At 35.9% G+C, this 26,580-nt stretch overlaps 1 protein-coding gene across 2 annotated transcripts in view; it reads left to right on the top strand.

Moving 5' to 3' along the window:
* The first annotated feature begins 288 nt into the window (after positions 1-288).
* The window catches only part of PGAP1 (post-GPI attachment to proteins inositol deacylase 1), a 69,608-nt gene continuing 43,316 nt past the window's right edge, over positions 289-26,580 (top strand). The window contains exons 1-7 of one of the 2 annotated variants that reach the window (XM_019741321.2): positions 289-751; positions 6,643-6,796; positions 9,946-10,121; positions 16,719-16,890; positions 19,936-20,093; positions 23,149-23,201; positions 25,386-25,452. In XM_019741321.2, the coding sequence (XP_019596880.1) occupies positions 605-751; positions 6,643-6,796; positions 9,946-10,121; positions 16,719-16,890; positions 19,936-20,093; positions 23,149-23,201; positions 25,386-25,452 (927 nt within the window). In that variant the 5' untranslated portion in view covers positions 289-604. Of the gene's footprint in view, positions 752-6,642; positions 6,797-9,945; positions 10,122-16,718; positions 16,891-19,935; positions 20,094-20,649; positions 20,665-23,148; positions 23,202-25,385; positions 25,453-26,580 lie in introns of those variants that run through there. The other variant, XM_074339617.1, reaches the window with a different exon arrangement.

Here is a 26,580-nt window from a genome sequence, read left to right as displayed (position 1 = left end):
GAATGTATTCCGTTACTGCTGGGGGAAGCGAAACTGCGGAAGCCCGATGCGTTCCAAAATTGGACGGGAAAGGTTTTTAAACTGCGCAGGAGACGTGCTTTCGCCCTGATAGCGGACAGCCTCACCCGGTCAGCTCACCATCATTAACCGCCTCTCCCTCCCCAAGTTAACCCACCCGACACCCACCCCTTCCCCTTCCTTGCCTCCAGGGCTCCCGCGCTCCGCCCATCCCTCTCTAGATCTCCCCCCCTTCTCTTCTTTCCCGGCCTCTCTCCCTTTGCTCTTCCCTGCCCCCTTCTTCCTTTTCCTCCTCATCGACCCTCCCCTTTTCCCCCATCAACCCCCAGCCCAGCCCAATCTGCTTTCCGCTTTTCCTCCCTCTGTTCAGATTTGCGCTCCCGCTGCCTTCGCCCCCTCCTCGCTCCAAGCGAGAAGCCGAACGGGAGGCTCCGCGAGCGGGCTGCGCGCAGGCGCACTGTGCCTCAGGGGCGCGGGAGGGCCGGGTGTCCGCGCAGGCGCTCGCTGGTCCGGCTTCGCTCCGGCGCTGGCGGCCGGGTTTCGTCTGCTCGCTCTGGCAGGGTTGGGGCCCCGGGGCGCCAGCACCATGTTTCTTCACTCAGTCAACCTATGGAACCTGGCGTTTTATGCCTTTATGGTCTTCCTGGCGTCCCTAGGGCTGTGGGACGTCTTCTTCGGCTTCGAGGAGAACAAGTGCAGTATGAGCTACATGTTTGAGTACCCGGAGTATCAGGTGAGGTTCCGCCTTCTCACTTGGGCGCTCGGAGACTCGGGCCTCACCTGTCCGGCCCTCCCGTGGGTTTCCCCTGCCTTGACTTCCCGCGCCTTTCCGACCCCTTTATGCAAACCTCACCTCTGTTTTCTCGTCCCCGGAGACTCTGCAGAACCCCACTACCCCTCTCACCTGCCCTTTGTGTCCTTTCTTCACCGTGGAGTGTTTCTTAGATGGTTCCCGGAGCATCCTCCCCGCCCCACTCGTAGTTGCCCCTCAGTCTTTCCGCCCTCTTCCCGATCCCAAATGCCACGCACCGGCTCTTCTGGCTGGCCGCGTCCAACCCACTTCGTCCCCTGAGACGCAACCTCAGCCCTTCTCGCTACACCCAGACCCCATCTTCCCTGCGTTGCTGCCTTAACAGGTGCCCTTGGACCCTCCTTTGCTTTCCACGCGCCTGGATTCTCCCCCTGTCGCCCCAGTGATTTACGTGTCAGCTGTCGCTTTTCTAGAGAGGGACCGCGCTTCTTCAGAGTGTGTGTTGGCTAGATAGTTCCCAGGGCTGCCTTAGACACTCTGAGGTTTTACCTCTGTGTGAAAGGCTAACCTGATGAGTAATTCAATGGCAAGCTATTGAGCTTACCTCCTGTAAAGATTTTGCAGAGCCTCCTGTTTTGTAGGTTACAGCTCCGTGCGTGTGCATGCATGCCTGTGTTTATGCATGTCGCCTCTTACCAGTTGCATACAAAATCTATTCCATGGTGCTGTTTTTATTTTCGCACTGTTTGCTGTTTAAGAGAGACTCTCTCTCTCCCAACCTTCCTTCCTCCCTCCCTCCTTCCCTATCCCTCCCTATCCCTCCCTCCCTTTCTCTTTCCCTCCTTCCCTCTCTTTCCCTCCCTCCCCACCTCCACCCCTTCCATTCCACTTTGAACATTTTCTATCCCAGTTGGTTCATCAGGTCAGCATAGAATCCAGAATTTCATTCATGACCAGCTGTAATAAAAGAGTGTGACAAATTACACAAGTGTCCAAAGAAATGTCTTTCGAATGATGCTTTTATTTCTAAAGGCATCTCTTAATTATGGAATACATATTATAATAACCCCTGACCATAAAATGTATATGTACTATAATACATATTGATAAAATGCATTTTTAGTATACTTTTAAAACCAAGCGGATATTTTTCTTTAAGGTGAAGGATGCCAATTGTGATTGCTTATGTGTACAGGTCGTTGTGGAAAAGCATATTTGATTATGCTACTTTATTTAGATCTTAAAACTACTTAAGGTTTAAATTGCTGACAAACGCCCTTACCCATGGGCAAAATTCTGGTTTAGATTTCATTTGTTTTGAGGTGCTTACCTTCATTTTGCACTTATGCTTATAAGAGAATGGAAGCATTTGATATCAGATGCTATTATTGAAGGAGAATATTTCAACATGTTACTGTCGTCTCTTAATTTCTAAGTGAATATGCTGGTTTGTGTTTATCAGAGGCTATGTGTAGTTAAATACTTGAGCTTTTGGTTTAGATTTTTAAAAACTGAAAGTAGAGCCCTTTTAATCCCCTTTGAATTTTCTATGGTTTGTTAATTAGGAAACTCCCAATACTAGATTGAATTTGGTCACTTTAGTTTTGTTTCACTGCATTGTAGAGTTTGGTTAAAATTAAATGATTTTGGAACTGTATGGTACTAATTCTCATTTATTTTTAGATTGCCCACAATTATTAAAGCTATTTGAATATCAACCGTAGTAGAACTTGCTTAGCATGGGGAACAAAGCATATGGACCTCACAGGTGCATTTCATGCCTCATAAAATTGACTGGAAAGACACAAAATTAGTGTAGCTAAGACAAAAGAGCTATTTGGCTTTTTTTGTTGTTGCATCTATATTTAGTTATTTTGATTCAAATTGCCTTTTTGAGTTTTTACTTTCTATCAATAATTTGTTAGTACAGTAGTAATTACAGTGATGAGTTTTCCACGTTTTGATAGATTTTTATTTGTGTGATGTAAAAAGCTGTGTTAATTCACTACAGTATTTATATTTGACTCTTAGTCCTCTTATGGTACACACTAGATTGTGTTATTTTATAAATACAGTTAAAACCTGTCTATAGAAATGACTCATTTTGAATATAGTGAAATTTCTGGATAACTGAGGTCATTCTATTAGGAACCAATGGTTTTTAATGAATAAAGGTGTTCTAAACATATTTTATATGTTGCTTATTTTTAATTATATTTTGTAGTAAGCTCTCTAATTGTTTACAGGTTGATATCCAGCAGATGGGATGTCCTAGTTGTTGGGTTTTCTTCTCTTTCTTGACGCCTTTCTTTTTTACTGCTCATTTGCATATTTGTTAGCTGAATTTTTGAGGAAATGAACAATATTTGAAGCATGATCGATTTTCTCCATTTGAAAAATGAAAGGTGGGAAAGGAATTTGAAGTGCTTTGTAAAAATGAAGTTTTGAATTTAAAATTGTTTGATTATCTCTGTTCATTCTCCACCTTTGGTTTTCCTGGATTCACTTACTGAGAATTAGCTGAACATCTCATGAACCTGACAAAATGCACATTATCCTTTAAAGCTTCTTCCCTATGACAGCAAGGCAAAGCTTTCATAGTTTTAGGCAAACTGTAGAATTCGAGAAGAAACATCTGTGTTGTTTTCTCCCATACAGTAATTTGTTTGCCTGTCTTCAGATATGTGATCTAACAGTTGCTCTTTGAAAGGAAAAATTGATATTGGAAAATACAAATCATATGTTTTGTTAACTTGATGTTTATTAGCAAATCATTTATTGAATGACTACTCTGTGTCAGGTATATTGTAGATACTAGGTGTGGGTGAGAGGGAATTAGAGATGAATCAGACTGTGTGCCTTTATGTCTTTATAGTACAATGTGGGGAGATGAATGTAATGGATAGTTAAAATGTGCTAAATGTTATAATTTCACTGTAAGAGTGTGTGTTCTTCACAGAAGAGAACATTCAAGTCATTTTGGGTAGTGAAAAGCTGCGGAAAAGAGGTAGTGAATTGCACTGTGGAGGGTCTGTAGTTCATAAAGTGCAGAAACAAGAAAATTGCAGGAATAAAGAATAGCATTTGTGAAACTAGGAAGGCACCAGAACACATTGTGTAAGCATTATGTATAATATGTTATCATTTATGTAAAATATTTCTGGAAGCAAATTGCTAATATTGGTTGCCTTCTAGGTAGGAAACTGGATTGCTAAAGGACCATGTGTAAGAGAGAGCCTTTTCTATGTATATCCTACTAAATCTTGAATTTTGAAACATACTAAGAATAAATTTTAAAACATGGCATGTGTAAGTTATAAGAAAGTAGGTAAGAATAATTAGAGCCAGATTTTAAAGGACCTCTCTCTTACGCCTTTATCATCTATATATGTAGTGAGGAAACTCATAAGGTGTAAGTTTTAATAAGATATTTCTTGAATGCAGTATGGACTATGGATTGTAACAGTGAGATTATGACAGGGAGAAAGACGGGTCTGAAAAATTCAGTTGTCCCCAGGTCTTTTTATCAATCTGGAGTCCTCCAGCGTATTCCTAAGTGTTGAGTGGGCAAAGGGCTAAGAGCTAGCTCTTTGTAAGAGCTTTAAAACTATGTTCATTTTGATCAGAATCCTTTTATTTTTGGTTAATTATGGAGCTCAAACTTTTATTTTTCAGTTTCAATTTACAGTTAAAAGAAATATATCATAAAATACTTGATAAAAAAGACTTGAGTTTCTTAAATCAGTATTTTTTTGGCACTTGGGAAATTGTTAGAATTTTTGACTTTTGAAAGGGGTCTGTCTAGTTTAGAGATGAGAAGTATCTGTATTAAGGCAGATAGAGTTGAGAAAGGATGGACAGACAGCAGGGGCAGGATTGTGGAGATAATATTTAAGTGTAAAAATAATTGATATTAATTAAAGGTCTTTTGGGGGGTAGGGATGCTCATTTAAATAATCTATATAAAATAATCAGTTTAAAATATAGTGGAGTCCTGTTGTTACACATGTTTTCTTTTCAAATCCTTTGACCCTCTTCTGTTTTTTCATCAGCATCTTATTTGTATGCCTATAACTTTCTGTCCTCAGTTTGGTCAGTATACCCTTCCTGTTTCTTCCTGCCACTCACTTCCAATTTGAATTCTGTCTGGAAATGTGGTTTTGCCATTTGCCTACAACTCCCACTATTTTCTACTTTTTTTTGTTTTTTGGTTCTATCTCCTTTCCATCTTTTTTTTTTCCTACTCCACATTATATGCATTCATATTTTAAAAAATGTACACTTTCACTATAAAAATTATTTTCATAATAGTATGCTATGAAATAATATTGAAGAGTCTTTCGCTTGTTTTTCTATTTCTATATAATTAAATATTTCTTTTTTGATATATTTGATAGTTTCCTGTTTTTCTGAGTTAATTTTCAACTAATTCAAAACTTTGTTCAGCTACAATCTTCAAAAGAATAATTGATCTGATATGCATGTACTGTTATATTAGATGTTGCACTCATTTGGGAGGGATTAATATAAAATTTTTTTCTCTCACGTTTCCTTTTTGTTTCATTTGTACCGAAAGAAACAGAATATTTTGTCATTTTCATTTTTGATTATATACAGTATATAATCAATATTGGGACTAATTTGAGTTTAAGTACAGGTATGCATATAAAGCAGATATTTGTTGTATTTCTCTATTTTGAGTATCTGAGAAGATAAAGAGTTGCTAGTATCTTAAACAATAAGCTCACACTCTCTAAAGATGTTGTCATGGTAGTCTCAGCACAGGTTGTTTGTGGTAGTATCCTCAAAGGAATATTTGAATAATATTCAGGAATGTGCATGAATAACCAAAATTCTGCTTTTTACAACAAGGAGGTTTTTTTCAATAGTCATTACCATTTTCAGTTTTTAAAATTCATTCAGTAGTTAAGATTTTTATCAAGCATATGTGTAGCATTGCTATATCATTAAATCTGTTGGTATCTACTTAAATAAACTCTACTGTTCAATGTACTGATTTCATTTTTAATGGTTTCTATCCTTTAAAAAAAGCAAAAGAAGAGTTTGTGCTTTACTGTTGCTTTTATAGATGCCTATTTGGGATGATATTAAGACCTAATTTATATTTTGTCAAAAATTTTATGTGAATCACTGGCTCATCTGGTATACAATAATATGAATTGCAGAGTAGTTTAAGACTTGCTGACAAACCAGGCACCTGGTTTGTGAAAACTGAAACAGATGCTAATTCATTGAAATGTTTATGGTGAGAAGAGTGTACATGCCTTGACCAAGACATGGCTATAAAGTTCAGATTAATTTGTTAAGCACATTGTAGGTCAAAGCATATTGGGAGGTCAGAAAGCTGCATGATAGAACAAACTTACTTTCTGTTCTAAGCTGGAATATGTAGTTGGGCCTGAGTAAAAAGAGAGCCATTACAAAACAGTTTAAAATAGCAAAAAAGAATTGATTTGATAATGGAAAGCTTTTATCATTTCTAAGTGTAATTGCTACTGATACTGAATTAAATGCATTTCCAATTATGTTAACATGTAACTTGCTGACATCTACCAGTGTTTTTCTGTTGACAGAGGCTATTTTGAGTAATTTGTATTCATTAGAATTTCAGATAGTCCCATTTTATGCTTTCTTGAAGATGGCATGGTTCAAAACTTACATAATTCAAGACTAATTCTCCATATGAGTAAAAGTAGAACTTGTTTTGTGCATTAAGTGCAGTTTTATCATCAGTAATGTTTTTATATTGCACTATTTCAAATTTGTATAATTCAGGATTGGGTATGGTGAGGCTAACTGGTATTAACAAAATTGATTAAAATGAAATTGTATATTTGTTTATTTTGCTGTAGAAAATAGAACTTCCAAAGAAACTGGCGAAACGGTATCCTGCATATGAATTATACCTTTATGGAGAAGGATCCTATGCTGAAGAACACAAAATTCTCCCTTTAACTGGTATTCCAGTTCTCTTTCTTCCTGGTAATGCTGGAAGTTACAAGCAAGGTGAGTCTCAGAAGTGAATTTTGAAAGCTATAAAATTCACTTGCAGAATTTATCAGATACATATTCCGTGTAAAGTACAGTGCTAGACATACTGGGAAACACAAATATGTAATATTTTGTCTGAGAGAAATACATGTGAGAAGTACATAGAAAAGAGTAATTGAAGACCACTTTGCAAAGAGCAAGAAGGAGAAAAAGAAGATGGAGTGTGTGTGTGTGGGGGGATAAATAGATGATATAGGGGTTCAGGAATCAGCAAAAAGAAAGAGGCTTGTATTGGAAATGGAGGGAACAGAAAACAGAGCCTGAAGCATTGATTAGAGAAGTAAACAAGGAGATTGGTTTCTTTTGGAGCTATTTCAGTTAGATCTAGAAATACTGAGGAGAACACAGAAAAGTGAAGGTAGGGAAGTTATATATACGGATTCCAAATTGAATGTTGGTTTGGAAATATAGCAGTTATTTCTGGCATAACAACCAAGTAATCTGGAAGTAATTTCAGCTACAGTCTGCTTTTTTGGTTGTTAAATGGTGTATTCTTTTATATAATGAGAATAGAATAATTTCTACATTTAGTATAATTACTTACATGTTTATTTATCTAACTTACATTTATGGAGTATCTCCATGACCTGGGCAGTATTCTAGGCAATAGGGATCCGAAACAGACCAAGACAGATAAAGTCCCTGCCTTTCTTGTTGGGAAGACAGACATCAAACACATACGTTGGTAATGTAAAAAGTTTGAAAAAAATAAATCAGAGTAAGGAATAGGATAAACAGGATTAAGAAGTAACTAGGTCGATGAAGTGGCCAGGAAAGGCCATCTAAGGTGATGGCATTTGAGCAGAGACTTGAAAGTAGCAAAGGACTTGCTGTAACTATTTGGGGGAAAACCGTAAGGCAGAAACATGCTTGGTGTGTTCAAGGTCACTGAGACTAACAGTGAAAAGAGATGAGGATGGAAAAGTAGTTACAGGCTATATCATATGAGTTGTGGAAAAAGACTTTGAATTTTGATCTAAGTGTGATGGGAAACTTTTGGAAGGTTTTGGTAAGAAATGATATAATCTGATATTTTGGTAATCGTATTTGAAATAAAGCACACATCCAAACAAATGCATAGACTATGATATTTGGTTAAAAACAATTATAAAGTGAATTGTTTACTTTAGGAACCAAAACCCAAGTCAAGAAGTAGAAGATTGCCAGCACCTTGGAAACCCCCTGTGTGCCCCCTCCAGATTAAAACTCCCTCCTCTCTTTCTAGATGTAATCACACTCCTAACTTAAATGTAGTAATTTCTTTGACTTTCTTTATAGTTTTAGCGTCTAAGTATGCATCTCTAATACAGTCTACTTATTCAGGGCTATTTTTAACATTCTGTTTTTGGACATTTGTGTTATTTACATTTATTGGCTGTTACAGATAATGAACATTGTTATCTTGGAGCACATAAAGCCTATGTTTCTATAAGATATATACCACGGGAGCATAATTCTGGTTGTGCTAAGTTATACTCCCAGAACCAGAACACTGTATTTCCCTTTTCCCTTTGCTCCACATTCTTAATGACATTGGAATTGTCAGGTTTTTAAATTTTAACCCTTCTGTTAGGTATGAGTTATTTTTAAAAAATGATCACTCTGGCTTTGCTGTGTAGAGAATATATAGTAAACGGGCAAGATGGAAGTAGGAAAGATACTAAACATCACTAGTCATCAGGGACATACAAATCAAAACCACAATGAGATACCATTTCATACCTGCTAGATTGACTATAATCTAAAAGATAGATCATAACAAGTATTGTTGAGAATGTGAAGAAATTGAAACCCTCCTACTTGCTGGTGGGAATGTAAAATGGTACAGCCACTTTGGAAAGCAGTTTGACAGTTCCTCAGAATATTAAACATAGAGTTAATATGACCCAACAATCCCACGAGTAGGTATCTACCCAAGAAAAAGGAAAACATACATCCATACACAAACTTGTATACAAATGCTCATAGCAATGCTGTTTATAATAGCTAAAAGGTAGGAACAACCCAATGTCCATCAAATAATGAGTGGAGGGATAAAATGTGATATATCCATATAATGGAATATTACTCAGCAATAAAAAGGAATGAATTACGGATACATGAATTACATACTGCAATGTGGATGAACCTTGAAAACATGTTAAATGAAAGCACCCAGTCATAAAAGACCACATGTTATATGATCTCTTTAATAGAAATGTCCAGGATAGGCAAATCCAGAGGGACAGAAATAGATTAGTGCTTTCCTGGAATTAGGAGGAGAAGAGGAATGAGGAGTGACTGTTAATGAGTATAGGGTTTTCTTTTTGGGATGATGAAAAAATGTCTAAAGTTAGATTGCAAAAACGACTGTACAGCTCTGTGACTATACCAAAAATAATTGAGTTGTACACTTTACACGAAGAGTTGTATAACATGAACTGTACATGTTTTAAAAAATGGAAGGGCTAACAGGTATGTTGTTTGCTGAACCACACACTGCAACTTTTAATGCCAATTAATGCAATCAGTTCATAAATTCTGTGAGTGGGTTACAAAGAGCAACCTGAAGCAGTGGAAACAGGGAGGCCAGTTAGGAAACAGTAGTTTAGGCAAGAGATGGCGCTTGGATTAGGAAGGTTGCAGTGGACATGGTGAGACCCCACCATTGCAGGTATATTTAGAAGGTAGAGCATGACAGGATTTACACATGGATTGGACATCATCTGTGAGAAAAAGAGACAAATCGAGCATGAGTACCTAAACCAAGTGATGAGCAGACATTTTTTTGTAGGAATTCTCATTCTTAAAATATTCAAGTGTGACAGACTTCCTAGTTCTTATTCAGAGAATCTTTCCCCTCCCTTTTATTTATTGTTACTACTGAAGAGGAAGCAGGTAGAGAATGAATGACCTATTCACTTTTTATTTGCTTTAAAAAATAGGGCACAAGACATACAGCCTCTAGGTTGTTTTGTTCTTCTAAATTGATACAATTAAAGGATGCTATCCTGAAATAGGTTTTTAATATTCAGGATGTTGGATACAGTTATTTGTTAAGAGAGAAGAATGTACAAACTTTTAAAAATTTTGTTTAATGTGCACTTTGACCTTTTCCTTTGCAGTTCGCTCTATCGGCTCTATTGCACTTAGAAAAGCAGAAGACATTGATTTCAAATACCATTTTGACTTCTTTAGTGTGAATTTCAATGAAGAACTGGTGGCACTATACGGTGGAACTCTTCAGAAGCAGACCAAGTTTGTACATGAATGCATTAAAACAATTCTCAAGCTCTATAAGGTAAGAGATAAACATACAAATCAGTAGTGATCTACCTACTAGTATCATTTTTTTTTAAAAGGGACTCAGCATATTTTAAGTCATCTGTTTGTTTATATGGAAGTTGAAGCAAAGATGGCACAAAATTTTGTTTTTTGTTTTTGTGTGTGGGTGTGTTGTTTTGAACTCAGTGGTGGTTTTAGAAGTTTAAATTGAATTTACAGGAAATCTTGCAGTGAATTTAGGAAAAATAATTTCTTTTAACTGTATATAAATTAGGAGTGCAATGTATTTCCTAAAAACCATTAGTATGGATTTGTGTTTCTAGTTATGACTGAAACTGGTACTAGAGTAGTCCTCTTCCGTATGTAAACAACTATAAAACTAGTCAAAAAATCTGAAGCACATGTTTTCAGGTGTTGGACAACCAAGCAGCAAAGGACTATGATTTCTGAAAGAAGGATAACGTGTGAGGTGAGTTCCATGATTGCCCTGGCTTTCTGCCTGGAAGCATTTTCTAAACCATCGGTCAGATAGGTGGAGATTGAACAAAGCACATTGATATCACTGAGATGGAGAAGGCAGAGATTGGAATTTGGGACTACTGAAATTGGCTAGATTTGTGATCAGGGTATGTAAAAGAAGAGAACTAGGCAGAGATAGGAACTCTAGAAATTTGCGTTTTTCAGTCTTTGAATTCTATGCTGCATATACACAGGACAACAAGTTCAAGGCAATGGTATACCAAGGAGGAAGTAGGGGTGGTGTCCACCTCAGCTGCAAGGAATAAGGGGGAATATATGTCATTAGAGAAATTTAAAAGAGTAGCAAAACAGACAAAATCATTTTGTGCCAGCATTTCTAAAACAGTGTCAGGGATAAAATATACTACCCACTGAGGTGAGCCACTTCCTGCATTGGTATGCCACAAGGCAAGTCCTGGCAAAAAACAACTACTGGGGAATTGTGAGTGCAATTGAGATTTTAGAGGCCACATGGTGCTGGGAAATAGGAGTTCTGACCAGCTGGAGCAGAAGGACCTGTTTGAACACACTGGGTATTCAAGTGAGACCCCAGAAAGGACATGATTTAAGAATAGGACTACTCCAGTCCTAAAGTAAGAGCTACTCGTGTCCAACTTAACGATGCTTAAATATAAGCCTCAAAAATATAAAAGTTAAGGATTTAAAGTAAAAGATGCACATAATAAAGGAACGGATGTGGAATCTCATCAGAGAGATGGAAACTATGAAAAAAACAACAAAATTTAAAACGGAAACAATACATATCAGAAATGAAAAATTCAGAAGATAGGTTTTAAGCAGACTGAAGACTATGGAAGAAGAGATCATTGAATTTGAAGACAGGACAACAAAAACTAGCCAAAATGAAGCACAAAGGATAAAAGGATACAGAGAACAGAACCTCAGGACCCTATGGGACAGTGCTAAACAGTCTAACATATATATAGTTGGAACCCCAGAAGAAGAAGAAGAGAGAGAAATAGGAGAGGAAAATATATTCAAAGAACTAATGGCCCCAATTTTTCCAATTATGATTAAAATTGAAATCATACAGGGTGTATTTTCTGAATATAGCAGAATTAAATTAGAAATTAATAACAAAAAGATATCTGGAAAGCCTTAAATATTTGGAATTACTTCTAGATAACCCAGAGGTCAAATAGAAAATCACAGGTGAAATTTGAAAATGTTTTGAACTGAAATAAAATGAAAACACAACTTCAGAATTTGTAAGATTAAAATAGTGGTTAGAAGAAATAGTCTTAAATGCTTGTATTAGAAAGAAACAAGGTTTAAAAGCAGTGATCTAACCATCCAAATTCAGAATCTGGAGAAAGAACAAAGTAAACTAAGTATAAGTAAGGAAACAATAAAGATGAAAATGGAAATCAATAAAATAGAAAACAAGCCAAAGAAAAAAATTTATACCAATAGCTGACTTTTTGAAAAGATCTATGAAACTGATGAACCCATAGCTAGACTGATTAAGAAAGAAAAGGAGAGGAACACAAATTAACAATATCAGAAATGAAAGAAGGGACATCACTAGAGAGCCTATAGATATTAAGAAGATAGTAACGGGATATTATGAACAACTTTATGCCAATACATTTGACAACTCAGATAAATGCACAGCTCCCTTGAAACATAAATTACAAAACAGACACAAGAAGAAGCAATCTCTGACTAGTCCCCTGTTTAAAATTTTTTGGATTTGTAATTAAAAATCTTACTAAGAAAAATCTAGTGCTAAATGACTTCAGTGGTGAATTCTATCAAACATTTAAGGAAGTAATAATACCCATCTTATACAAACTCTTTTAGAAAACAGAGGAAAAGGTAATACTTAACAGTTCATTTTAAGAAATCAACAAATCCTGACTATCAAAATCAGACAATGACATTGTTTAAAAAAAAAATAGGGACCTAGTATCCTCATCAACATAGATATAAAATCCTCAACAGAGAATTAGGCTATCAAATCCAGCAATATTTTAAAGTATAATACCTCATGACCAAGTAGGATTTCTCCCAACAATGTTTTCAAGTATAAATAAATGTAATTCATCATAAGAGCATCTCAATAGATGAAGACTCATTTGACTGCATTCAGCACCCATTCATGATTTTAAAAACACACACATACACGCACAAAGCTCAGCACAGTAAGAATAGAAACAAACTTCCTCACCCTGAGGAATTGTATTATGCATAGTATTACGTGTATGAGAGGAACCATTATGTATTTGATAAGATATTTATTGGATAAGATAAATAAGATGTGATCACAAAGTGAAATTCATTTCCATAAATGTTCTTCACAATAAATAGTTGAATGTCTTTGATGTTGTATAATAGGGAGTTTTTTCTTTCTCTATTTTTCAGCTTCTGTCTGCTTCCATCACCTCTATTCAACATTGTACAGAGGTCCTAGCAAGTGCAGTAAGGCCAGAAAAAGAAATACAATTAAAAATTAAAAAGGATAAATTACAGATGACATAAATACACAGAAACATTTAAATAAATTTACAGAAAATTATTAGAATTCATAAGTGAATTTAGTAAAGTTACAGGATAAATGGTCAGGAATCAAAAATCAATTCACAAATGGAAAGTGAAATTTTAAAATACATTTACAGTAACGTAAAAAAACAATTCTTATGGATAAATTTAATGCAGAATGTGCAAGATCAATACACTAAAACTTCAAACTTTGCTGAGAGAAATTAAAGAAATCTGAAATAAATGGATAGACCAATTTTATGGATTGAAGACTCACAATTAAGATGTAAATTCTCCCCAAATTGAACAAAAGATTTAATGCAATACAAATCATGCTACCAGTGGGTGTTTTGTAAAAATTGACAAGTCTATATGGAAATGCAAAGAACCTAAAAAGCCAAACAGTCTTGAAAAGAAGAACAAAGTTGGAGGACATGTACTGCCCGATTTCAAGACTTAACTGTGAGGGTGTAATCCAGCTAGCGTGGTATTCCTTTGCATCTTGAAAATGAAATTGTACACATCATGGTTCTTTGCGTAAGCCAGCATTTTCAAGTTATTTCTAAAGTAGGATTTTGTTTGTTTGTTTTTTCAATCTACACTGAGTATTATAGGAGGAAACAAGCCATATTAGGTACAGGACCTTTTTTGTATCTGATACTTATTGGATAGTTAATAAGACATGATTACAAATTGAGATTTCCATAAATGTCACTCACAATAAACAATCATGTGTTTAATGTTATATACTAGGTATATCTTATATGATGATAAATGCCAGGAAGGAAAATAGAACAGAAAGGGAGATAGGGAGTTGAGACTAGAGAACTACAATTATAAATAACACTCTGTTGAGAAGCAGACAATTTGATGCAAATTCAGGACATGAGAGAGTAGCTCATTTGCCTATCTAAGAAAAGAGTGCTCTAAGCAGAGGAAATAAATACAGAGGTTACCAAAAAATGTATACACATTTTAAGAAAGGAAAAAACTGTATTAAAATTGTAATACTCAATATATATCGATAACAAAAGATGAATACAAGTTATGTGTATACATTTTTTTTGGCATCCCCCATATATAAGGCAAGTGTGCTGTATTTTAAGAAAAACAAGGAGACTGGAATGGCTGGAGCAGATAGAGTGAGTTAGTAGAAGGAGAGGTTGGGGAGAAGGCTGATTATAGAGACTTGTAGGCAATTTTAAGAATTTTGCCTTTTATTTCAAATGATATGGAAAGCCACCATAGAGATTTTTGAGCAAAGGAGTGGCATGTTCTCATTTAGATTTTAGCAGTATCACTCTGGATACTTCTGAGGATATATTGAAGGGATGTAAGGGTGAAGCAGAGAGACCAGTTAGGAGGCTATTTCAGTGATTCAGGCAAGAAATAATGGTAGTTTAGGTCAAGTTGGTAGCATTGGAGGTGATAAGAAATGGTCAGATTGGTGTAAATCCTAAAAGTTTGAGGCAAGATTTGCTGGCTGATCAGATACGGAGGGGCAATGTGACAGAAAAAGAAGAGTTAAGGGTGACCCCAAATTTTTTGGCTGAACAGCTACAATGGTTGAAGTGCCATTAACTGAAGTGGGGGAAAATATAGGAGGAACAGATCTCGAGGAGATTAAGTGTTAAGTTTTAGAAGGTTCAATTTGAGACACGCGCTAGATATCCATTATGCCACTGGAGTTGAAACTTGGAATTCAAGAAAAGAGGTCGGGTCTGGAGATAATAACTTGAGGTTTGACAGCATATAGATGTATTTAAAGCTATGACACTAGATGAGATCACTAATTGAGTCAAGATATCAAAGAGATCAAAGGATTACTCCATTATTCAGAGATAAGGGGAGATGAGAAGAAACCAGCAAGAGACTAGAAAGGAGCAGCCAGTGAGTTAAGAGGAGAACCACAAGAGTATATTGTCAAGGAAACCAAGTAAAGCATTTCAAAGAGGAAGAACTATGATCAACTATGTCAAATGCCGTTGGTAGGTTAAGTAAAATGAGGCTTGAGGATTGGCTCTTAGATTCCTTGATGCCTTGATAAGAGCAGTTTTGGAGGAGTGTCGGGGTGAAAGCCTGATTGGAATGGGTTTGAGAGTGTGTGGAAACTGAAAAATTGGAAAAATTAGAGACAGCAAGTACTATATAGATAACTGTTTTTGAAGAGTTTTGCTGTGAAGAGATGTAGAGAAAGGTGTGGTCACCAAGGGGAAAGTGGGAGTAAAAAGTCAGTTGTCTTTATTTTTTACAGTATTTTTATATGCTAGTGAGAATGGTGTAGTAGAGAGGGAGAAACAATGATGCAAGAAGAGAGGGAGAAGAATTGCTAGAGTGATGTACTTGAGAAGGCCAAAGGGGATAGCTTTCAGAGCACATACGTAGTGTTTGGCTTTTGCTAAGATCAGTTCTGTGTTGGGATCACCAAGACCATCCCAGGCTCTATGATTCTCCAGGACGACTCACAGGACTCAGCACATAGTTGTACTCACATTATGATTTATTACAGTGAAAGGATACAAAGTAAAATCAGCAAAAAGAAAAGGTACATGGGATGAAATCCAGAGGAAACACAGGTACAAGTTTCCAAAAGTCCTCTTGCAGGGGAGTCACACCGGCTGCATTTAATTTCTATAGCAACAAACTGTGACATGTGTAAAGTGTTGTCTACAAGAGCAGCTCATCATAGACTCAATGGCCAAGGTTCTTATTGGGGGCTAGTTACATAGAGACCCTCTGCCTGGCAAAATCCCAACCAGGACAGCAGGTGTTCAGCATAAAGCATATTCTTTACAGTTTCAACACAGTGAGTCATTCTTATCATTTAGGGAATGATGAGAACTCTCCCAGAATCTAAGGTCCCAGACTACAGACCAGAGCCAACCTTATGTGCAGTCTATTCTAAGGACAGCAATTTCAGGCCTACTATGGTAACATGTCTGCACAAGGTCCAATGAATGCATAGTAACAGGAGAGAAGGCAGAGATGAAGGATCAGTACGGAGGGTGATGAGCAAAAAATTGATAGCGGAACTGAGGATGTGATGTGGAGACCAAAGAATTTTTTAAATGCAATACTTATTTAAAAAATAAATTATGTAATTATCTGTGAATAAATAAATGGAATCTGGTTTATTTTTAAACCCAGGTGCACAATAGGAAAAGAATTTGATGAGTTAAGATATATTAATACGAGGTAGTATATTGTTATGACAGCTATAATTTTTTACATTTTTGTGGTATTTCCGATTTTGAATAAATGATCTGACTTCTTATATCCTATAAAATCTAATATTCTGGTACACAAAAAATATAATTTCACCTCTTACATTCAATATAACGAATGCTAAAACATGATTTGCTGGACCCAAGGTTTTGGATTTTGATTCAGAAAACTAAAGCATAGCTGTCAAAAATGTTTGACAGAACACAAAGTAGTATGTATACACTAATTACAAGTATATGAAAATGTATTTCTGTGTCCTATGATAGGAAATTTTCTTTTCCTATAAAATTGCTCATATTTAGAAATATTTAGTATTTTTATTATGATACTAAGTGTTAATTATGCCTTGGTGATTTATTTTTAATAGGGTCAAGAATTTGCTCCAAAAAGCGTGGCTATAATTGGTCATTCTATGGGTGGCCTTGTTGCAAGAGCATTGCTTACACTGAAAAATTTTAAGCAAGATCTGATAAACCTTCTTATTACACAAGCCACCCCTCATGTTGCTCCTGTGATGCCATTAGATCGTTTCATTACTGGTGAGTACTGTTACCTAAACACTAAGTGGCCTCCCCGTTGTTGTCTAGGATTACTCCCTTTAGTGTGTGCCACAGATTCATCCATGTATGAAGCAGCTCAGTTTCAAATCAGCACCTCCAGTTCTGAGTCTCTCTCTCTCTCTGTGACTTTCAACTTAAGCTCATAATGGAAACTGCTATTAGTTTTCTCTGTCTGTAGCATCTTAACATGGATGGCATGTGGCTTATAATCCCTAGGCACTTGGGCTTCAGTTTAGTTATTCTGGGGGATGACTCTTTATCTCCAAAAGTATGTTTAAACTCCCTATGTCTTATTAACCTTCCAGTATTCCATTCAAAAGAAGCTTATTTTTTAAATAAAATAGTAGAAATGTCTTGTTTTTAAATAAATAGGTCTGCTAACACTTTATATGGTGAGGTAGAATTGCTAATATTTATTGAGCTCTTACTATATTTCAAGTATTGTGTTAAGGACTTTACATTTGAGGCAGACACCAGTGTTATCCCCATGTTTATGGATAGAAAAAAAATGGCCAAGGTAAAGTTTTTGCCCAGAGTCATGTGGCAGGAAAATAGTGGTGCCAGTATTTGACCCTGGTAAACTTGTTCCTGGCCTGTGCTTTTTACCTTTGCATGCACTACTGTCTCCTACTTGAGGTACATTACTATTACACAGGAAATCAAATTATGGACAATATTATACTATTGCAGGGAATTTTGAATAAACAGTAGGAGTTTATGATTGCTGTCATCTAATCAAATAGTGATGATGTCACAAAATGAGAATTAAATGCCTATCTCAACTTTTTATTAAAGGCAAATATTATCTTTATTGCTTTTTGGAATATTATGTGAATAGAATAAAATATAAGAAAGAAATAATTCTTTTTCCTGATCAGTAAATTTGCACAACTCCTTATCCTATCAAAATTTCCATTATCTTAATGGTGTGATGAAAATTTTGTTTATAGTTAAGTAAGAAATATACCCTGGTGACTCCAATTCAAAGTAGTTTTCCAAACACCCAATTTAACATAACATTGCCAAGGTGTAACTTATATGCTAGAATATCTGGTGCAATAGTACTTAAGGTGAAGTTTGATTTTTCTCTTATCATATTTAAAGCTTTTCCTGTGGAAACCTTTTAATAAACATTTTTAGTTTTATTATTGAAATTATTGAAATCTGTTTTACTAATTCTAATAATTATAATAACCTATAGGTTTAAGAAAAAAACAAAGGCATAGATAAGTCATAATACTTGTCACCATAACTGAGAACGCTTTCTCTTACTGCATTTCATATGACATATGTAGGTGAGCCATGTAGGTTAAATTGGAATGACTCAGAATATATTTTTAAAAATATTTTGAGGAGTATTTGCAAGAGACTCAGGTTTTATTGTTTTGAAGGATATCTGTGGTCTGTCTCTAAAAGGCTCAGGCTGAAGTGATTCTTACGGTCAAGGTGTTTTTACTGTAATTAGGAAGCCTCTCTCCCATTTAGTCTGTATTTAATTTTTCTTGCATTAAATCTGAATCAGAATAAAAAAACAAAAGTTTAAGGGGTGGTAGGAGATCCCTATGACCTCCAAAAATAGATTCTGCATTTATAATGGGTGGAAATACTGCCCTTAACCAGGGGAAAGGAAGCCATGCACGGGGCTCTGCACTTCTGGGGCTGTTCTGGGGCTGCCTTTCCCCGCAGGTGTGGCATGTACAGGCCCAGCAGCCTCCCCACTGGAGGCCGCACCTTTACTTCTAGGCCATGTTCCAGGGAACCAAGCCTCCAGACTTTTCTTGTGCATATGCCCACTTCCAGCGTCCATGTGATCCTCTTACATGGATCTGTCCTGCGGGCAGATAAGCACAACCCTAAGCTTGAGGTGCAGACAGAGCTTGGATGTGCGCTGAGGCCCTTGTGATGCGGGATGGAATTGGGATGGGCAGAGAAGGGTGAAAGCATAGCAATGGGCTGGAACAGAGATCTGCTCACGCTGTGCTGCCGTATCCAGTGTCCAACGCTGCTGTGTCCTAGAATTCTTCATTCACACTTGGTCTTCCAGGTTATTTTGATGATATATTTGTCAAGGTAGGCTGAGAAAATATTTTTATTTAGCAGTTTGTTAGCTGGAATTTTGACTTGTGCATACGTATTTAGGCCTATGGCATGTGTACGGCATTGGTAGCCTTGTCCCAGGCCCGGCAGATGTTAGGAATGGGTCTGCTTGATCACGGGCTAGGTAAATACCGCTGAGATCTTTAATGGGAGGAATATGCTCTTCCAAAATGTTAGAAGCCCTCAGTGAAATCAAATACCAGGATAAGAATGCTTTAAGTTTTGATAAGCAGAAAAGGAACTGAGAAGTTTCCTGCCCTGGCCTCAACTCTTTGACACTAAAATGTTCTCACTCTCCATAGATATAGTGGAAAAATTGTCTGCAAGTTCTTCCCTTTGAACTACTTGTTACACTAAAGGGGTAGAACCTTAACCCTCAGGTTTTCCGCAGCTGCATAGTCCCAAGACTAATGTGAATGTCATTGTTTTGCTGTATTTTGTTTTAGGAACTTAAATAGTATTATACTTGGTGTGGTGGTGGTTGGCCGCAGGAGAGCTGCTAAGCCCTGATAAGCAGGGACGTTGCCTAATTAGGAAGATCTACAACTCTTTAGCATAGTAAACTATTATCCTTGGACGAATTTTAGGGTTTTTTCTTTCTTGCTGTATTTTGTGGTTCATGAACAAGTAGCAGCCTTGTGGAATATAGAGACCTGTTTGCATATGGACTTGTCAAAGCTAATAGAATTTGGGTATCTTTTTTCATTATTGATACCTTTAGTAACAGTATTTGTCCTCTGATTTAATGGCGAAAGCAGAATGTGTGGAAAGATATTGTCTCAAAATAGAGAAATGTGAATAACATTGTTTATAGAAAATTTGGGTGGCTTAAACAGAAATTCAGTTTAATATTAATCTTATGAATAGCTTATTGTTGCAGGGAATGATTACTAATTTTTAATGTGTGTCTTTTTTATTTTCTACCAGATTTTTATATGACTGTAAACAACTATTGGATTCTAAATGCTAGACACATAAATTTAACCACACTTTCTGTTGCTGGAGGATTCCGAGATTACCAAGTTCGTTCAGGACTGACTTTTCTGCCAAAATTAAGCCATCATACCAGTGCCTTATCTGTTGTGGTAATCTTTTTTAAGATTCTACTGAAATACTAATGTGATGGACGCAGTGGGGCATGAAAGGAGAAGTGATATTTAGCTGCTTGGAAATGACTGCTGAGTTGGTGTAGTACAGCTGTACGTGCTTGGGGGCGTGTGTGTGAGCTAGAGAGACAGAGACGGAGAGAGAATGTGAATGAATAATATGAATATGTTGGGAAGGCAGAGGCATGGTTGCTTACGTCCATGGAAAGTAAAAAGGATCTTACAAACTTTATGAAAATAATTCTTATTTATGAGAAATAATTGTTCAAAATAAGTGCTTATCCATTGAATAAAATTCTAAGTATAAGAAAGTATGGACTGGAGTCCAAGGGCCTCTTGTATCTGAGTGGTATGCTGTATACAGTAGTAGTCTATCAAACATGTCACATACTCTGGATTGATAAACTTGAGTAAAGTTTTACCAATTTTAAAATAAAAAAATTAGCTTTGATAGTATAAACAGAAACCTGTTTGATTAATTTGCTAATTATTCTTCCCTGCTAGGACATCATGTATTTGGTCTTTAACCGGGATACATAGCCTCTGTAAAGTGAGTTTGTTTCCTTTTAGGATTTACGTTATTTCTTATATTTTTAACCTTGACTTCTTCAGTTAAGAACTTAACTATTTAACTACTATACACATCATATTCAAATGTAACTTAATTTAATTTCTAAATAAAATCCATAGCGTTGCTTTTGCTTTTTAGGAGATAGTGCTTTGTTTCTAGTTGTTCTCTTCATAAGTAATCTTTTGCTTAGCTTAGCTTTTGCCCCACCTTAGATTGCTGTTCATTCATTAAACAGATATTTGCTGAATGCTTGCCATACATAGAACAAAAATTGTTAAGCTATTCTGTTTATTACTCACCATTTTATTATAATTGGAGAACTTGCGATTTAGCCATAACAGCTTTGGAACAAAATTGGTAAACCTCTAAAACCTCATTATTGGTATGAATCTTATTTGATGTTGAATATTTGGTGCATATGTTTGCTGATGTCCTCAAAACACTAAATGTCAACTCTTGTAAATGCAGATGTTTTAGTCATATAAAATTGGATATAACTTATTTCCTAGACTTGGTTTGGAGGATGATGCTGTATTAATACCACTATCATGCACCTTATTGTTAAAATAATTCTGGTCTTTTTAGGTGTGTGTGTGTGTGTGTGTGTGTGTGTGTGTGTGTGTACATGTGTGAGGGTGTGTGCATGCGCGCTTCCCTCATTTTTAATCCATTTGATAATGTATTACTGTCAAGGCATCTTGTATTTCTGTATCGCTGATGAAAATATTTTACTTCTTAAAGAATTTTCTCAAATCTGGCTTATTGTATAATCTGAGTTTTATTTAGTATTTTAGCCTCAAATAGCTTAGGGTCTTTCATGTTTTAAAGTATGTTTTTACAAAAAACAGTTATTAAAATAACAATTTTTAAATGATTATTTCAAGTACATTTAAATGACATTTACATCCATTGATACTAGAAAAATTGCTTAAGTTAGAGAGCACAGTTGTGTTAGTAGGGTAGGCTAATATACATTCATGCAGGTAATGACACTGAAACACAATAGAAGTTTACATTTAACTCATCTAACTGCCCTAGGTAGGTATTTAAGTTGGAGGGTGGGTTTTTTTGAAGGAGTCCCTCTAAGGGACCCAGGCTGGCAGTAGGCACTGCCTTCTTGAATGCTCTACTTCTGAGGTTGCTCTAATTATCACTATTTCAATCCACAGGAAGGGGGAAGGAGAGCATTCAGGCCTGGAAATGGCACACATCACTCCTGCTCACATACCATTAGAGAAAAATAGCCACATCTTAAAGTAAGAGAGGCTAAGAGATGTAGTCTAGCCAAGTGTGCAAGAAGGGAAGAGTGGGTTTTGATGGACATTCAGCAGTTTTCACCAGTAGTCTTGAGCAACTACCGTGTTTCCCTGAAAATAAGACTGGGTCTTATATTAATTTTGCTCCAAAAGACACGTTAGGGTTTATGTTCAGGGGATGTCATCCTGAAAAATCATGCTAGGGCCTGTTTTCTCATTAGGACTTATTTTCGGGGAAACACGGTACCTTTATTATATGTTCCCTTTCCCTTTTCAACTCTAGCCCTGATGCATTCATTAACGTGAATGAAAGTAAACCCATTTTATGTTCTTAGTAATGATACGTGTTCTCTATTGTGAATTTTTACTCTACTGAGCACCTAATATAATCGTAGAACCAGAGTGCACTCTGATTCTCTCATTTGTTTAAGTAAGCTGCCAGCAGTAATTCCTAAATAAGATTATCTAATGTTTATAAATTCAGCAAGTAAGCTATAGATTCCTCCAACTTTACAGGCTCGATTGAAGAGTGCTATGTCATTGTTAGGAAGCCTTCTGCAAATAGTTATATTTTTTAGGAGCCTTTGCCATTGTGTCTCTAACCAGTAATATATATCCCAGTCATCTGCTGATTTTTTTTTTTTTTTTTTCAAAATAAGTAAGCCTGGACCCCACTTATAAGAATGATTTGGGCAAGGCTTTGGAATTGTGATCAAGCATGTTTCTTTTGGAAATTCTCCCCAGGCTTAGGTGTTTCTCATGCACACACTGATTAAGAAGTAACATCTTAGGATTTATCAAGTGGTTGTCTAATCAGAACTAAAATTACTAAAATGTCTATTATAGTTTGTCCATAAACTATGATTTATTAAAGAATCATAAACTCACCCTCTTATTACAGCAATAGTTAGACATTAAACCTCAGTAAAGGTTCTATGGATGCTGTAATAATTCTTAAAGGGTAATTCAAGTATGACTAAGCAGAATTATGTGTGACAGAGAATTACGTTATTTTATGCAGGAACTATCTTAATATTTTTGGACCACTTTATAAAAATGCATCATTTAAAAATGTCTGTACATCATAAAATAGTGAAATTAATGCTACATGATTCTAAATACTAGTTTGTAAGAATTTCAGGCCTTTTGGAGAATAACAAATGTGCTTTTCTTAAGTTTCATTTTTTTTTTTTTTCTTTCCTTTTAGACTTCAGCAGTGCCTAAGACCTGGGTCTCAACAGACCACCTCTCTATTGTGTGGTAAGTTAATATAACTTATTTTGGTGATTTGTGGTAGTCCTCTTTTCTCATCAGTGCATTGATTAGTTTGTTAGCTTTTTGAGAGCTTTAGTTATAAATAAATAAGGATTTGGGGGACAGATTAATTTAGGGGCTTAGGACTGCAACCTTGGTTCTTGTCTCAGTGTGACCAAGGTTCCCTTGACAACTTATAGAATCATCTCCTGAAGAATTATTAGCATCAGTCTCAAATAAAGCTAGTGTGAAATATCAAAATTTTAGCATTTGTCATAGTTGGGCAGAATCAAAGACTCTTGTAGGACTTTTTGAGCTCTCAGCCAGTCACCAAACTCAGGGACTTATTATTCTGGAGAGGCACATGGAAAACCAAATAGGAATTAGATTTAACCTTAATATAAATAAAGAAATAGATTAAATATGGATCAAGAAATACGTAGACCCTAGTATCTTATCTCTGAGTGTTTTGGCTTAAAGCTTCTTTTTTTCACCTTCTTGCAGTGCAATCAATAGTGTCTATAAGAAGCACAACAGTTCAGGCATAAAAAGATGGGGCAGACAGTATATCTATAGCTGGGGTAGATGGGGAGATTTAGAAAGATACAGGGACCCTGGCAGTTCTACTGTCAAACATCCAAGAATATTTAATTTGCTTTATTTTTATGTTTCAACTTGAACATACATGCTTAATAATAATGATTTGTTAAATAATTTTAGAGTTTATAGCATTAACGGAAACTTAAAATATGATTAAATAATAGAACTGTACGTGTCTGTATGAAAAGTATGTATTTCTATGGTCTGTGTAGCATATTGATTTTTAAAATAGCTTTTTAAAAATATTTTTTTTGTTTTTTGATTACAGTTGACATACAATATTATATTAGTTTCGGGTGTAGAACACAGTGATTAGACATCCATACAACTCACGAAGTGATCACCCCAATAAATCCAGTACCCATCTGACACCACACAGTTATTATAATATTATGACTGTGTTCCTTATGCTGTACTTTACAGCTCCATGACTGTTTTTTTAACTATCAATTTGTATTTCTTAATCCCGTCCCTTTTTACACCCATTCCCCCAATCCTCCTCCCAGCTGGCAGTCATAAAAATGTTCTCTGTATCTATGAGTTTATTTATGTTTTGTTTGTTTATTTTGTTCTTTAGATCCCACATATAAGTGAATCATACTGCATTTGTCTTTCTCTGTCTGGCTTTCTCCACTCGGCAAAATACCCTCTAGGTTCATCCATGTTGTTGCAGATGGAAAGATTTTATTCCTTTTTATGGCTGAGTAACATTTCATTGTATATGTGTACCACCTCCTTTTTATCCATTCATCTACTAATGGACACCCAGGTTGCAATTAACATATGGATGCATATGTCCCTTCAAAGTAGTGTTTTGGGTTTCTTTGTATAAATACCCAGAAGTGGGATGCCTGGGTCCTTCTCTTTCTCTTGGTATAACCTTTGTTTTAAAGTCTGTTTTATCTGGTATAAGTACTGCTTTGCCAGCTTTTAGTTAAAGATTCATGCCATAAGTTTATATACAAACATATCTAGTATGTGGAATTCAACAGTTTGACCCATTTTTCAAAGTGACTGCACCTCTTAAAATGCTTCTCTTCATATCTGTTTCATGGATTAAGTAAAGCATCCTTATTTCTTTAGCAGTTGGTGTCTTAACTACAGAAAAAGGTGCGGCAAATCCAGATCCAAAGTACAGAGTCATCGTAACTAGCAATCGCCATTTGTTTCCCACTGAAAATGGCCAATTCTTCCCTGGGCCCTCCTCATAGTGGCTCGGACGGATCAAAGAGGTTGTGAACCTCCATGTACTCTGTCCCAACATAGCTCTGTTGGGAGGCCTGTGAAACGTGCAGAGACCAAAAACGGGGGAAATGGCGGTTCCACATCGAGTCCTCCTTTTTTTATGACCTAGTTGCCCTGTGTGCAAGGACTGAAAGGCTACCCCAGCTTTTCTGTTTGTTTCCATTTTTAGGAAATGTCTTTTTCCATCCTTTTACTTTCAGTCTGTGTGTGTCTTTCGATTCGAAGTGAGTCTCTTGTAGGCAACATATGTAAGGGTCTTGTTTTCTTATCCATTCAGCTACTCGGTGTCTTAAAAAAGTATATATTTTTAAGGATTTCATTTGTAACACTTATTTTATTTTTCAGGTGTAAACAATTGCAGTTGGCTACAATTCGAGCATTCTTTGATCTTATTGATGCAGACACTAAACAAGTATGTATTTTTAAATTAAAAATTGTTTCAGTAAAATAAGAGCTTTTGTTATAGCAATGAAAATACATATTTTTTACTTTGATGTAAATAGAAGCCTACTTCTTATGTCGACTATAATCACTTTCAAAATGGGAATATCTTTATTTTCATCTGATAATACTGGGATAGTGTCTATAGTTTTTTCCTTAACCCTTCAGAAAGCTGCATAACTACCGCTAGAATCAGATACTTAGCTCTCCCCTGAGGAATGCGATAACACAGTCCCAAATTGTTCTGTGTTTTACCACATGTTAAGTTTCAAGATACCATATTTAAGTTAGTGTATTTATTAAAGTAAATCAGCTTTATAGAGTTAACATTGTGAATTGGTTATGGGATGCAAATATTTTTCAGTTTTTCAACATTGTTTTAATTGTAAATCTTAACTGTGGCAATAATTTTTAGTCTGCTTGAAAGAGTGCAACTAGATACAATAACATAATCGATTAAAATTGTAAGATCAGTTTGTATTTGAAATGAAATATGGTAGTTTGAAGAAAAATCCCCTTTTAGCCAATGAAAAACAGGAGGATCTCAGTCATATTCTTTAAAAATTGTATGTAAACCTAATTTTAATAAATCAAATCTTGCTTTCCATTAAATCCTAAGATGAGAAAACTAATACTAGAGAGTAATAAGTTATAATTCTGAATGGGTATTTTACAGACACATTTTAAGGGACAAATGAGAAAATTTTGCTAACATACCACTAACAATCAAAATATTATGAAACTGAGTTCTGTTTCATAAACTCACTATATATAATGGACTGGACTAAATATTAGGCAATAAAATGTTAGGATATGATTCCTACTCCTCAAGAAGCATATAGTCTAGGAGATGAAGCGAACATATACAGAGAAACTATAACTCAAAGCATAATTAATCCCGAACATGTGATACCAAGGAATCAGCATTAGAGAGTAATTTCTGATGGTTATCAGCGTAAAAGTCAAAGCTGAAAACTTGTGGGTGGATGGATTTCTGGGGCGTGAATAAGGATGGGAGAGTCCTGACTTAACTGAAATTTTGGTAGAAAGACCTATGGCTTTTAATTGATTGCAAACAGATGTGGTTGCTTTTTTAAAA

Source organism: Rhinolophus sinicus, linkage group LG01 (assembly GCF_036562045.2).
Source record: "Rhinolophus sinicus isolate RSC01 linkage group LG01, ASM3656204v1, whole genome shotgun sequence".
Classification (NCBI taxonomy): Eukaryota; Metazoa; Chordata; class Mammalia; order Chiroptera; family Rhinolophidae; genus Rhinolophus; species Rhinolophus sinicus.
The sequence above is the reverse complement of the archived record's forward strand: the minus strand, read 5'-3'. Positions and strand labels throughout refer to the sequence as shown.